Source organism: Scleropages formosus, chromosome 25 (genome assembly GCF_900964775.1).
Source record: "Scleropages formosus chromosome 25, fSclFor1.1, whole genome shotgun sequence".
Taxonomy (NCBI): Eukaryota; Metazoa; Chordata; class Actinopteri; order Osteoglossiformes; family Osteoglossidae; genus Scleropages; species Scleropages formosus.
Genome location: NC_041830.1, coordinates 3,097,802 through 3,113,787, shown reverse-complemented (window position 1 = coordinate 3,113,787; position 15,986 = coordinate 3,097,802). Strand labels below are relative to the sequence as shown.

The window sequence follows — 15,986 nt, the reverse complement described above, 5'->3', positions numbered from 1 at the left end:
CAGAGCAGCTGCTTTTAAAGTCCTTGTGATCTTTTAAAGGCCCCTGTGGAACACATGGGGCAACAAGTATAAGGATCATGTAATCACGAGAAAGCGAATTTTCACATTCTTAAAAAGTTGCTATGGGATTACAGCAAAAAACATGTTTGATCAACTAAGCGTTTAAAAATGAAAAGGCTTGGATGGTCATTTACTTTCCTTTCTTAAGCCATTTTAATTGAAAGGATCATCCCTTTTACTCTTGATTATAAACAACGCGATGCAGAGATCAGGATCATCTTGATCTCAGGTTCTCTTTTTAAGCATCATATTACATACACTCACTGGCCACTTTATTAGGTAGGCCTGTTCAACTGCTCGTTAACACAAATATCTAATCAGCCAATCACGTGGCAGCATCTCAATGCATTTAGGCATGTAGAAATGGTCAAGACAACCTGCTGAAGTTCAAACTGAGCATCAGAATGGGGAAGAAATGTGATTTAAAGGACTTTGAACGTGGCATGGTTGTTGGTGCCAGATGGGCTGGTCTGAGTATTTCAGAAACTGCTGATCTACTGGGATTTTCACGCACAACCATCTCTGTGGTTTACAGAGAATGGTCAGAAAAAGAGAAAATATCCAGTGAGCGGCAGTTCTGTGTGCTAAAATGCCTTGTTGATGCCAGAGGTCAGAGGAGAATGGCCAGACTGGTTCGAGCTGATAGAAAGGCAACAGTAACTCAAATAAGCACTCGTTACAACCGAGGTATGCAGAAGAGCATCTCTGAATGAACAGCACATTGAACCTTGAAGCAGATGGGCTACAGCAGCAGAAGACCACACCAGGTACCACTCCTGTCAGCTAAGAACAGGAAACTGAGGCTACAATTAGCACACATTTTCTTGGCACACTCTGGGCCCCTTAATGCCACAGCCTACCTGATTTCTGTTGCTGACCATGTCCATCCCTTTATGACCACAGTGTACCCATCACCTGTTGGCTACTTCCAGCAGGATAACGCTCCATGTCACAAAGCTCAAATCATCTCAAACTGGTTTCTTGAACATGACAATGAGTTCACTATACTCAAATGGCCTCCACAGTCACCAGATTTCAATCCAACATGGGATGTGGTGGTATGGGAGATTCGCATCATGGATGTGTAGCCGACAAATTTGCAGCAACTGCCTGATGCTATCATGTCAATATGGACAAAAATCTCTGAGGAATGCTTCCAGAACCTTGTTGAATCTATGCCACGAAGAATTAAGGCAGCTCTGAAAGCAAAAGGCGGTCCAACCTGGTACTAGCAAAGTGTACCTAATAAAGTGACCGGTGAGTGTATGCTCTGAATGTGGACTCAGCACAGTTCATGGGCAGCATGGTATTATAATTTAATCAATATTGTAAAGGATCTGGAAGCAGGCAATCTTAACTGTACACTAGACAGAAATCCAAATGCTGACTAACCTCTATGACAAATTTAAAGTATTCCACTACACTTAAGAATATGACCACAAATCTAGCTCTGGTTGATATTTGGAGAGAACTGCATACTCCAACTGGAGATTATACATTTTGCCCTAATCATCACAAATTCTATTCTTGATCAGATTACTGTATATCGCACTCACTTTTGACAACCACTTGTCCTGGTCAAGGTCATAGCAGTCCAGAGGAGCTCCATGAAACTGCCAGCACCCATTTAAAAAGGGTCTTAAAACTCACCTCTTACAGACTCACTTTGTCTATGATCTCTTAAATTCATGTACAGCGTAAATGTTCATGCACCATAGCTTTAAGATCATGCCCAGACAAACCTTTAGACAGCTACTCCTGAAACGTAACGTAAATGTTCATATATGTATTTCCAGAAAAAAAAAAAATTGGAAGGTGATCAGGAATTGTCGGTATTCTAAAAGTTTTATGCAGCTACTCGTGTGATGAACATTGGTTCATATGGTGGAAAGAAACTAACTGCACTTAAGAATCACACGTCTGCATCTATGTTTCTTTTTCTGCTAATGCAATGAACACACTATTTTCTATGAGATATACATTGCTTTGGAGAAAAGCGTCTGCTAAATGAATGTAAAATGAATGTAAAATTCCGTACCGTTAAAACTAAAGCAAGCATCTCCTTTTCAATGGTGCTGTAATTATCCTGGTGCTTGTTGAATTTCTTGGAATAAAAACCAATTGAGTGTTCAATACATGTATAAGCACATCTCCGGCATCTACATCCAGCCTGAAAGGCCGATTAAAATCAGGAACAGCTAACACAGGGGCACTGCACAGAAGAGCATTGACCTGTTCAAAAGCACTTCAAAACCCTTCAGACCACTGTAATATGCAGTGTTGGCTTTTTTCCTCGTGGTGTCAACCTGGGTGAAGTAATACCGTTCAGTGAACTACACCACTTTGAGTGAGGAGTGTAACAGATAGGGAGACCCTATCGAGCTGATGCTCCTTACATTTATCCATTTACCTGACGCTTTTCTCCAGAGCAACTTACAATGTTAAGGTTACAGTTATTACAAGATTACAATTATTCACCCATTTATATAGCTGGATAACTTCACTCGAGAATTTTAGGGTAAGTACCTTGCTCAACAGTACTAGTAACAGTACCAAGACTTGATCAACTGCTACACCCCAACCAGACCCCTTCGCTCATCTGCTTCTGCTTGCTTGGTGGTCCCGCACACGAAAGTAAAGCACCAAGGTTCTCGGTTCTGGTTCCGCCGTAGTGGAATGACCTCCCCCTCTCACTCAGAACTCCTGAAACTCTGTCTACATTCAAGAAGGGTGTGAAAACTTACCTTTTCTGGATTCACTTTGCCCATGATCTCTCAGGCTCATGTATGGTGTAAATTTTCATGCACCTTAACTTCATGAGCATCCCCAGATAAGCCTTTACACAGCCACTGTACTGCATGTAAATGTTTGTGTAGCTTAAAAAAAAAAATTGTAGCAATTCTAAATTGGAATTGTAGGAAGGTTATCAGGATTCATCTACCCATTTTATTATGCACCTACTTGAGCAATGAACATCAGTGCATGTTGCAAAAAGTAAAGTGGAAAGTAACAAACTAGGTTTACTTAAGAATCAGATGTCTGCAGCCATGTCTATTTCTGCTAATGTAATGTATAAATTGTATTTTTGCTAAGACATACATCACTTTGGAGAAAAGCTTCTGCTAAATGAATAAATCTAAATGTACTACAGCCAGAGGTGGGGATCTAATCTGCAACATTTAGATTCAAAGGCAGTAGCTCTAACCATTACACTACCAGCTGTCCCCTCCTCATCACCACAAGGAGACAGTTCAAGTGATCTGAGCATTGAGTTACAATGACCTGTGGAACATGACAGCATGAGAATGAAAGAATGAAATGTTTTTGAAAATTGATGGATTGAGGAATACATTTTTTTAAGTAAGAAAGTAAAAAAAGTGCAAATGCATACTGCATATAGGGTTTCTCCAGCACTGGAGCAGACATTCATTCTACACCAATATCTGGCTATTACAAACGATTAAAAAATGGATTGTGTTCACATTTCAATACAATGTTGCATACATTTTATTAGAAGGAAAACCTAGGTTGAACACATGTAGCACACTGCAGGCTTTTGCAAAGACAGGATAAGATGTAGAATCTGGGTAAGGTACAAATTTGTATTCTTATTCTGCAGGACTTTTTTTGGTGCAGAACAGAGCTTAAAACTATGAAATGTGACAACTCCAACATAGGGCTTAGAACATGATTGTGGGCTGAGGTTGCAGGTCTCAAATATTCAGTCCTACCAGATGAAGATTTACATAGATTGCCAGTAACTGAAGCCACTGGTGTAGCTTGGGTGCCTGACCTCTCCCCGTCATGTTGGCATAGCTGCACATTCCATACTATATATTGTATTTTGATGACACTTCCCTGCTTCTGTGTACAAGATAACGCTTAGACTCGGTTTGTGAAGGTCGATAGTAGGCTTTTTTTGCAAGTGATATGAAAGTCATTTGAGAAAAGGGTGAAGTAAGGGGATCTGTGTGGTAGAGACTTGAACTTCAGAAACTGGGTCTGTGGTTTAGATACGCAGCTGGGAGCCTTGGAGACTATATGCTTCTTTACTCTAATTAGGTCAATGTATGTGAGGAAGGAGGAGTTAATGTGGGTGGAGGAGGAGCCTCAGCTACACATGGTGTTGGTTTGAATCCAGCTCAAGGTTGAGTTTGCATATTCTCCTGATGTTTGCACCCTGCAGACATGCACTGAAGAGGCAATGATAAACCACTTCCATTCCCTCCCTTACCTAGAACACCATGTCAGTGGTCACTATGTCACATTTGCACTTCCATTCACACACACCCACACACACACACACACATTGTCTGAAACCGCTTGTCCCGTTCATCTATCCATATTTGGGAGGTATGGTAAATGGCAGGGTAACCAGCTGCAGATGTTGGTATTTGAATGGACACAGGCTGAGGTCTCTCCACCCACCCACCTGTCACAGTTTCATTGATTACACACACACACACACACATTTTCAGAACCGCCTGTCCCTTACGGGGTCACGGGGAACCGGAGCCTACCCGGCAACACAGGGCGTAAGGCCGGAGGGAGAGGGGACACACCCAGGACGGGACGCCAGTCCGTCGCAAGGCACCCCAAGCGGGACTCGAACCCCAGACCTACTGGAGAGCAAGACCGTGGTCCAACCCACTGCGCCACCGCGCCCCTTCATTGATTACAATCCATCCATTTTTTTCATGAATTTTCTTTTCCGTTTGTCCTAGTACGGTCGCGGTGGCAACAGGGAGAGCAGAGAGGCCTAGCCGCCCCTGTCCTTCGCAACTTCCTCCAGCTCAGCCTGGGGGATCCCCAGCTATTCCCAGGCCAACTGTGACATATAATCCCTCCAGCAGGTCCTGTGCTGACCTCAGGGTCTCATCCAAGTTGGCTATGCCTGGAATACCTCCAAAGGGAGGTGCCCGGGGGCAGCCTTATCAGATGCCCAAATCACCTCAACTAGCTCCTCTCAGTGTGGAGTGTGAGTGAAGATCCAGACTAACATGATCCAAAAAACCTCCATGGAAAAAGAAAAACCTCCATGGAAAAAGTAACTCTCCGGTCCCCTTTCTTAAAGATAGGGACCAACACCCCAGTTTGCCTTCCTGGATCTGGGCCTTGGCATGGTGGAAAAACTTGCGTGATCTAGGGATCTCCAGAGCTATGTAGTCGGGGGCAGTATGCTCCTGGTAGGGTCTCCCAAGGCAAACAGGTCTGGAGTGAAGATCCAGACTAACACGATCCAAAAACCTCCATGGAAAAAGTAAACAAGAGAATGTTTACCCTGCCCAGAATAGGGTCATAGGGACCTACCCCCCGGAGTCAGGCCTGGGGGTGGTGTTCCTAAGCGAGCGCCTGGTGGCCGGACAGCCCACGTAACCCGGCCGGCTTCAGCCCAAAAAGGCAACGTGGGAGGGCCATGTGGGCCTACCACCCGCAAGGTCCAACATGGAGGTTGGGTGGGATGTATATCATGCGGCAGGAGAGGGCAGGGTGGTACGTGGCATCACGGCCCCTCACGACAGAAACTGGCTCTTGGCACACACACACACACATTTTCAGAACCGCTTGTCCCATACGGGGTCACGGGGAACCGGAGCCTACCCGGTAACACAGGGCGGAAGGCCGGAGGGGGAGGGGACACACCCAGGACGGGACACCAGTCCGTCACAAGGCACCCCAAGTGGGACTCGAACCCCAGACCCACCAGAGAGCAGGACTGCGGTCCAACCCACTGCGCCACCGCACCCCCGGCTCTTGGCACGTTTTATTGATTTATTTTTGCATATTATTATGAGACAACAGAATCCTGTCTTGCAGCTTCCAGTTACAGTTCTAATCCAGTTCCTTACCGTAAACCGACAAAGGTAAGACATGCTCCAGATTCCTGCATTGTAGCAAGTTTAGATAATAAATACTTTCACATTCACAGGTGGCAAAAGTACCTGTGGTAAATATTTTCTTAAAAACCACGCAACTATTTGTCACGGTGGTTTGGAAACTTTCCTGACAGCATGACAGAAACTCATACGCTCATACATATCATCAGCACAGGTAATTTGGAGTCATCAGCTCAGATGAAATGCATATCTGGGCTGTGGGAGGAAACCAGAGCATCTAAAGGAAACCAGTGCAAAAAAACGGCAGCATGAACATACAAATTTCAGAAAAACTGACCTAGATTTGAGCCCACATCCAAACCTACCACCCAAGAACAGTGAAACCCCGGCTTTATTTGCTGCGGCGCCATTCTACCCCTTGTCTAACTATTCCAATTAAAATGATTATGTTCTTCAGATATGAATTTAAAGAAGCATACTTCCTTAGATATAAAGTGAATTCATAACTCTGATGAGTTTTTGCTCTAAAGTGTTTGTCTTTGCAAATTAAGTGAAAATGTCATACTGCAATTTTGTCATGAAAAATATTTCAGAAAGAAAGTAAATTACATGGGCCAGTAGAGTACACTCTTCCTCAGTAACTGCATGAAGGATTGTTCTGGTTTATCATGTGACTTTGTGTCTATATACACCTATCAGATTTTCAGTGATATGTATTTGCTGAACTTCCTGTAAAACAAGCATTCGTCAGGCATTGTTCTTCAGCTACACAGCTCTTGCCACATTCCCTTGGAGGAAAATGGCTTCTCTTCAGTTGATAGAGGACCACATCAGTTGCCCGATCTGTCTGAACTCACTGAGCGATCCAGCGACACTGCCTTGTGGACACAACTACTGCATGGAATGCATTACAAAGTTCTGGGATAAAGAAGGCCATCCTGAGAGATGCTGCTGTCCACAGTGCTTAAGGACCTTTCACCCACGGCCAGAGCTGAGCAAAAACATCATGCTTGCAGAGGTGGCGGAGGAGCTAAAGAAGAAGGGGTTACTGAGTCAATCTCCTACCCATTCGTGTGCTGGACCCGAGGATGTGCCCTGTGACTGCTGCCTCATGGACAGGAAGCTCAAGGCTGTCAAATCCTGCCTAGTTTGTTTGGCTTCCTACTGCCAGACACATTTGGAGCCCCACATGAATGTCCCAGCACTACAGTGGCATGAGCTGGTGGATGCCACTTTGCACATACAACAGAAAATCTGCTCCATTCACAACAAGGTTCTGGACATCTACTGTGAAGAGGATGAGGAGTGCATTTGCTATATGTGCACCAGGGAGAACCATGCAGGCCATGACACCATCTCACCCATGGAAGCAAGAGCCAACAAGAAGGTATGGTATCCTGCCAGAATTACATTTCTCTGTCGCAAACATCCAAATGCAGTTGAAAATGACACAATGATTCATTCGGGATGCTCCTGTTTTTATCATATCTTGACTGATTTTTTTTTAAAAGGACCTATGAGTAATTTCTTATAGTGTTCCTCAGATAAGAGGGGGTGTGGTGGCACAGTGGGTTGGACCGGGTCCTGCTCTCTGGTGGGTCTGGGGTTCGAGTCCTGCTTGGGGTGTCTTGTGATGGACTGGTGTCCTGTCCTGGGTGTGTCCCCTCCCCCTCTAGCCTTATGCCCTGAGTTACGAGGTTAGGCTCTGGTTCCCCATGACCCTGTATGGGACAAGCGGTTCAGAAAGTGGTGTGTGTGTGTGTGTGTTCCTCAGATATTAAATGGCAGTTACAACAAACATGGCTACAATAAAATTTCTGTAAAAAGGCTTTATGTGCTATTTCTTCTGGTGCATAGATCATGAACAATATTTGGCAGGGTTTTGCAATCCCACTTGAGCATTTCGCTACCATCTTTAGTACTCTTTTCCATTGGATATCACCAAGAATTTCTTGGATAATAAGGGTTTAAAAATGTGAAGAAATTGGGGGCACCTTCTTTTTTAAAACATTACAGATGCTCCTCGACTAATGATGGGGTTATATTCCGATGAACCCATCATAAGTGGGAAAAATCATAACCAAAAAAGAATACGGTACCATACCTACCGAACATCATAGCCTAGCCTACCTTAAACGTGCTCAGAACACTTACCATAGCCTACAGCAGGGCAAATTTCAGCAGGAGACATACATGGGCATTAAGTAGGCGTGATGGGATGCGAAAACACAAATAAAAAACACTTTTAACACAGTTTCGGTTGTTTACACTCGTTAGCATGATCACTACAGAGACTGCGATCATGGTTGAGTGGATGCTGCAGCTCGCTGCCATCGCCCAGCATCGGGAGAGTGTTTTATACCTCATATTGCAAGCGCAGGAACAGATCGAAATTCAAAATTTCAAGTATAGATTCTATCGAATGCATATTGTAACTTTAAAAAATCATAAGTCAAACCATCGTAAGTAGAGGAGAATCTGGATTATACAGCATTAAAAAACACGAAGATGGACACAAGAAATTCGACAATCTTTGTTGGATCAAAAGCTGTCAAATTTCTTGAGTCCATCTTCGTGTTTTGTAATGCTGCGTAATAACGTTTTACTGATAATTATCAGTAACTGCTTGTGCAGAAACGTAGGGTGTGAGACAGCATCCGCAATGTATGAGATGTCAGACCATCAAAGAGCAGTCACACACACATTCACACTATAGTCTATTTAGTTCACCTAAAACACGTCTTTGTACTTTGGGAGGAAATTGGAGCACTTGGAAGAAACCCATACAAACTGCACATAGACTGAGCTGGATTTGAACAAACATCTGATCCCACAGCTCAAGAGATGTGAGACACCTGTGCTACCCTCTATTCCCTTTTGCTGCCTTTCATACATATATATAAATATTGATATATTCCAGCACAAAATATCTTTGAGATTTCTCATAATGTAAGCAAGATTTTGGGGAACCAAAGAATACTTTTCTTTCAGGAAACTATACATGGTTTATTTCAGTGGTTGTTGACTCACAGTTTGGGGTACTGACAAAAACAGGTTTGATGCATTTCTCAGGTATGTTGCCAGACACAAAATATGCTGACAACAAATATAAAAGATCCACAGCTAAAAATAGCTCTTCTTCCTGTAAAGAGATACTTGCAAAAGTGATAATGTCTCTCTGTCAGAGAAGAAATTAGCATTTTTTTTCTTTTTCTCTATAAGCCAGGATCCAGAATAATTACAAAAAACAGAGGCTTCAGCAAAGGAATTGATAGTTTATGATGGACAGTTTATGAAAATGCACTGTCCCCAGCCAATGTGACTGTCTAGGAAGAGGGATAACTCTTCACATAACAAAATGTTAATTGTGTGTGTAATAAATGTTAAAACTGAACCCCTTCATTTCGTGTTCATCTTCAGGACGACGTAACAGAGACACAAAATCAATTCAAGAAGAGGATCCAGAAGATGGAGAGCAAGCTGCAGGAGCTGGTGCAGGCCATGGAGTTTTTCTCGGTAGGTGTGGAACCAACCTCTAGGTAATTCCAATGGAGCAGTTTGTTTTTTGTCATCCGTGTTTCTTTCTGCTCACACACAGTCATTTTAATACAATCAATTTTACATGATTACACATTAATGTACAGAGAGGTTGTTCCTTGTCGCATTTTCTGTTGTCTCTGTTCTGCTTCTCTGGTTTCCAGGTATGCATGTGATATATTTTCTGGTAAAATAGCATTTGTAGAAATAGAAGCATTATTAGAAGCAGAAATCCTTGCTAGATGTCACTCAATTAATTTTTTCATACATGATCTTTGACAAAACTTCTATCTCTATCGACTGAATTTTCTGTTATGGTCTTCAACAGAAATTCAGGCAGAATGCTGGGGTTGACTGTGACAAGGTCTTCAGTCAGCTTAAAGAACTCATAGAGCAGCTGCACTCCGAGGTGAGGAAGAAAATCGAAGAGCAGGAGAAGACTGTGGTGGGCCAGGCCAAGAAGGCCAGAGAGCAGCTACAGAACAAGATTGAGAAACTGAAGGGTAGAGAAGGTCAGCTGGAAAGTTTATCCCACACACAAGACCACATTCTTTTCCTGCAGGTAAAAAATTTCAGAAAAGATATAACAATGAATTTCCATTTCTAGAGTACTGTAAACACAAAGACTAATGCTCTCTCTTGAAAGACCTGGAAATCTCTTTGCAACCAAAATGATGACCAGAGTCCTGCTTCACTTCGGATCCATCCTTACCCCTCTTTCTGGGATATGAAGATCTCCTTAATTGAGATGAAAGAGAAGGTTGAGCGTGTCTGTCGACAGGAAACAAATGAGATCTGTCAAAGAGGTTTGTGCAGATATCACTGACCCCTTGATTCATCTGAAATCTGCTTGGAAATCACTTAATACATTTTGATATGTTGAAAGCTTCTGTGCTCTAAGCACAATTTCCTTTTTTACAGTGATTAAGGGTCATATATTGGCTCCACCACACATACCTCCCAAACAGTGTGCTACAGGATGTAAGGGTATGTCTTCTCTGGCTCTTCATCCTGTGGGATGTGCTGACTCTACAGAGTTACCTATGAAGTAATTTCTGTCCTTTCCTTCTTTCCTTCTCTACAGTGAAACGACACAATACAGAGAAGCTCATCATACCCAAGGGTTGTAAGCCCTTCAGTTCAGGTAAAAAAAAAAGGGGGAGACACTGGTTTTGCTATGTGCTGCAAGAAGTACGGTTGTTCTGATTGTTAAGTATTGTTTTCCTTTGAATCCAGCCCCTGCAAAAGTCTGGACCAGAACGGACCTTTTAAGGTGTAAGTCTTATGACCTTTATGTTTTCTGTGTGTATGTTCTCACTTGTGAACCTTTCTATGAAAACACAGCAGTCTCGTGAACTTCAAACCAAAGTAGATGAGAAAATTGTACGGTAAAGAGAATCCTTAACATTTTGATCACAGTGGTTCCAGTGATGATGTTTTAGCAAAAATTTAGTTAAAATCATATTGAACTAGCAACCTTTGGGCCCAAAAGCTCTAACCTCTACACTACTAGCTGCCACAAATAAATGCAAATGTAAATTGTAAAAGTATTAAAATGCTAACACTTCACCCTTTACAGATTCCTGGCCATTCACACTGGACCTTGGTACAGTCAGTAAATATATATCAATCTCTGAAGGAAATCGAAAGATAAGTGTAAGAAGCAAGGGTCATCAGTCACAGAGGTTCCAGAGGTGGGAGCTGATGCTGTGCAAAGAGGCCATCACAGATGTTTGCTGCTACTGGGAAGTGGAGTGGAGTGGCCAAGATGTCTTAATCGGGGTGACTTACAATAACCTCATCAGAAAGGCTAAGACCCCCGACTGTGACTTTGGCTTTAATGCCTGGTCTTGGAGCTTGCAGTGTACTGATACCAGCTACACTGCCTGGCATGACAACCAGAAGAATGAAGTAGCCAACCCCGTGGCCTCTCCCTGGGTGGGGGTCTACCTCGACCACAAAGCAGGAAGCTTGGCATTTTACAGCATCTCTAATCGTGTCACACTACTGCACAGATTCCGGACCAGTTTTTCCAAGCCCCTCTATCCATGTTTTGGAGTAGGCTTTGGATCAGCATTAAAACTGTGCCATCTACAAGTGGAATGAAGGTGACAGGAGAAACCCCCAGTATAAACCCCGCCCCCCCCAACACACACACACACACACACATACACACACACACAGATTGACTGAAACCACTTGTCCCAAGTGGGGTTGTGGCAAACCGGTGCCTAACCCAGCAACGCAGGGCATAAGGCTGGAGGGGGAGGGGACACACCCAGGACGGGATGCCAGTCCATCCAGTATAAACCAGAGAGAAACAATTATATTGATGACTGAAGCAGGAATATTAGTAGCTGTGATTAAGTAAAAAACAATTTCTTTATATATACACACACACAAACATATATATTATGTTTACAACAAACATGGCTACAATAAAATTTCCATGAGAAGGCTTTATGGGAACACAGTGGCACAGCGGGCTTGGCCGGGTGCCGCTCTCTGCCAGGTCTGTGATTCAAGTCCTGCTTTGCATGCCTTGCGACTGTCTGGCATCCTGTCCTGGGTATCTCCTCTCCCCCTCCAGCCTTGTGCCTTGTGTTGCTGGGTTACGCTCCTGTTTGCCGTGACCCTGATTGGGATAAACGGTTTCAGCCAATGTGTGTGTGTGTGTATATTCTGAATATAAATCACTGCAAAAAAAGAACATCTGATCAAAATGTCATCACTGTGAACTAATTCTAAACAGTATTTGTTACATCTGATTTGTAACTGAAATATTATGTTCCTTTTTGTTCCTCGAGAAACTGCTTACAGATTACTAACATTTTCCACTGTCTTACTTGCTGATTAGAGAAATTTTTGTTAGCATTTTATCTACTACTGAAATGTTATGTAGGTTTCTCAGACATTACCAATAAGGAAAGCTGGTATCCTGCCATTAAAGTTCCATGATCTCATGATTTTATATTTTTTCTCCATCCGTCTAAACATGTGGATCATTGGGGTTAAAATGCATTATATCTAGTCATGCTATATAAAGCTGTGATATTTAATTATAAACAAACAGCACAGAGTTATCAGGTTTGTGATTGTTTCCATAGAATTATTGGATAGCTGGTGGTATAGTGGTCAATGCTGCCACCTTAGGCTCAAAGGACCTAGTTTTGAACTACTGGAGTACCTTTGAGGAAGGTACTTACACTGACCTGCTATAGTAAAAATCACCCAGCTGTATAAATGGGTGAATACTTTGTAATGTTCTGTGGAGAAAAGCATCAACTAAATGAATTAATGTATTAATATAAATCTTTTCAAAATCCTGAAGCAGTAAACTCATAACACATATGGACTTGTTTTTGTAATCCAAGATAAAACAACCTTTCCAATATTAATTCTTTAGCTTACATTGTAGATAAAGAATTGAAAATCATTAATGATTTATATATACATTAACTTTGTCAACTGCAAGTGCCAGCCTGTTCCTTTTTACCTAGTGAATGTAACGCAACATTTTAAAAAGTTAAATATTGTTTTTATACTGTATAAAATTAATATTCCATTAATTATTTTTGTCAAATTCCATCTGTAATTACCCTTTCTACTTATTCAAGGTCTATTCTTGTTTTTGATCAACTCTGATTATGCCTGGACTAATATTTATTACTATGTTAATAAATCAAAAAAACTTGCTGAATCACTTGTTAGCATTTTTATGAAGGGGACCTATGGTATTCTTCTGCACTGTTCATCTGTACTTGTGAGCTACCTTCTCAGATTCAAACCCATTTCCTTCTGGTTTGACTCTGATAACTGACATGGGTACTACAAAGCAATGTTTTGCATTTTATTGTGGCTGGGTTGCTGAAGGAATATTTTATATATTTCATGAAGACCATGTGAGTTACTTCGGTGATCAGCACAGCTCCTCCAAGTTTCTACTGAAGATGTCTGCCAGGTGTGGTCGTCCTCTTAATGATTCCCTCCCCACACACACACACACACACACACACACACACACACACACACACACACAGTTATGGTGGCAGGGATGTAGTTATGTTCCAGACTCCTCACACTGGCTGATAAACCAATTTACAGCATTTATTTATCATAACCATATTTACAAATTTTTTACATATGCACAGTCCTATAAAGATGTTTATTAAACATCTTTATTACACGCCATTTTTTAGAATACAATTTGTCTACTGAGGTTTATTACTACATTGAAAACAGAAATAAAATCTAAAAAATACATAAAAATAACCAGAAATAACCAAGAGTACATCCAAGATGTGCTTGACAAAGAAAACCAGATGTAACAAGTAGATGCAATTGTGCAGCAACATTCACACACTCCATTTGTACTCTGCTGGCTTTACTCATACACTTCATTACAACACTCAGTCTCTACAACCTGAGCCCAGCTCCACATATTACTCCTAATATTACTTTTCACATGAATGGGGGGGGGGGGGGGGTCAAACATGTTCCAGAATAGGAAAAGATATAATGAAGTAAGGAACAAAAATCTACAGTCTAGTGTGTATTATTCCAGATAAAGATATCCATGGCCTTGACATGTTAAGCATTTTTCAAAAAGTAATCTTCTCTGTCAATTTTGGCTTAGTGTCATTGCATACCCATGTGATAAACGTAATAATGCAGCTGAGGTTATTATATTGTTTTTTGCTATGAAGTCCAATCCCTAACCACTATACCACCTGCTGTCTATGCAACCCCATGCAGCAGAGTACTGGTATAGCCCTCCTACATACTTGTGGGCTCTAAGGCACAGTACAGTACAGTATAATCATGATGCTTTCAGCTGGCACCTGTAACACAAAATACCTGCTGGATTAATGAAGGGACATTTTTATTTCATTGCTTGTTTGAATTTTTCATTCCAACTCCAGTTCCTCTTAAAGACTGATGACTTGAAAGACCTTGAAGGACTCATGCAAGTCAAACTTCTAGCTGTAAAAATGCTGGAGCCACCCCCCAAATCAAATTGCCTTCATAAAATACTCCTGAAATATAACTAAAATGGCAGCAGATACTAAAGAAAACAAAAAACTATTTTAAATCAAATCTTTCAAAAGTATCTGAGATTAGGGCTTGAAATTAGCACCTTCCTACTAACCAAATAAAGTAAATTAACTCTACAGCCAGGAAAACGAAGCAGCTTCACAATCCTTGTTAATGACTTCAATTCAAATGGACAATTATGGGTTCATGAACATGATTCAGGCTCAGCATCAAGCTGTAACTCCAAGTCATGTTTGCTTCACTGCTTGGAAGCTCATGCCAACCTTAGAACACCGACAACAGAGTTCAAGCAATCGGAGAGTCATACAATTATTTCAAAATAGCTACTTGGTGAGACCCCAAGAAGGAGTAGAAGCTAGTAAAGTCTCCAGGAAGAAAGCTAGGAAAAAGACTGCTCATAAAGTATACCATAACCTCAGCCAAAAACAGTAACAACTGACGTCTAGTGCCCTGTTCTTATTGTCAGTGATTTTATGGTTGTTAATTACTATGTTTTACGAGTTAATGAGTGTTTAGATATAGTCAAAAACTAGTAAATGTTGTAGTAAAACTCTTTAAAGTAACATCTAATAATCATGTATGGCAACAATGCATTGATTAAAACAATTCATGCTTATGAATGTTTCCTTAATATTTAAGGATCCCCCCTCCCCAAAGCTTAAAAATGCAAAGACAAAGATTGAGCCTCTGGTTATTTTTCATCTGACAAAGTTCATTTCAGAGCCTGGATTATGTAGTGCTGAATGGCTAAAGCTGAACAATTTCCCCTCAAAAGACCATCAGGACAATTTTTCAGAGGAAGCAAACATCATACAAATAAATCCCCCCCCCCCCCCCACAACAACAACACTGTTGCAAAATCAAAGCATTATGTCCAAAGTGCAACTGGAAACTAACAGTTTCACACAATCTTAATGAACAGGGAGAGAAAGCAATCAAGTACTTGGTCCAAAACAATGTCACTCCTGGTGCATTTCAAGTTCCTCGCACACCCGTTGTTCAGCATAGACCACCAGATACCCATCACAATGTTCAACACAGATCTGTTCACTTCCTATTTTTAAAAAATTGTTAAAATTCATGACAGGAGCCCTTAAACAGATGCAGAAAGCCAAATATTACATTAAATTTGCAGAAACAACCGGCCTTTTTTGCTTCTCGCCACAGAGTAACTGAAAAGCAGTTAATAATGCAAAAATATTGTGCAGCTGGGTTCCATGTAATGTGCGCTGTCCCAGCGGATGTAATGCAGCGTTGTGTATCACCACTCCAGTGTCGAGGTGAAAACCATCAGCTCTCCTGCCCTAGAACCCACTGGACTGCAAGGAGATCCAAACAAACTAAGATTGAACTTTCAAAACAAAGTCCTTCATAATGATCTCCAGCATCCAAGAGCCAGCATGAAAACTATGAAGGGGGGGGGGGGGGGGGGGGGGGGAGACTTCCCACACCTTGTACCTGCATATTGCCAAAACCTTCTGCATACCTGGGTGGGTT

At 41.8% G+C, this 15,986-nt stretch overlaps 1 protein-coding gene across 1 annotated transcript; it reads left to right on the top strand.

Annotated features, from left to right (window-relative positions):
• Positions 1–6,903: 6,903 nt before the first annotated feature.
• LOC108928116 (tripartite motif-containing protein 29-like) lies at positions 6,904–11,540 on the top strand. Its single transcript, XM_018741897.2, has 5 exons — positions 6,904–7,284; positions 9,318–9,413; positions 9,763–9,946; positions 10,519–10,578; positions 11,014–11,540. Exons 1-5 carry the CDS (start codon positions 6,904–6,906, stop codon positions 11,538–11,540), a joined length of 1,248 nt encoding a protein of 415 aa, XP_018597413.2.
• The last annotated feature ends 4,446 nt before the right edge of the window (positions 11,541–15,986 follow it).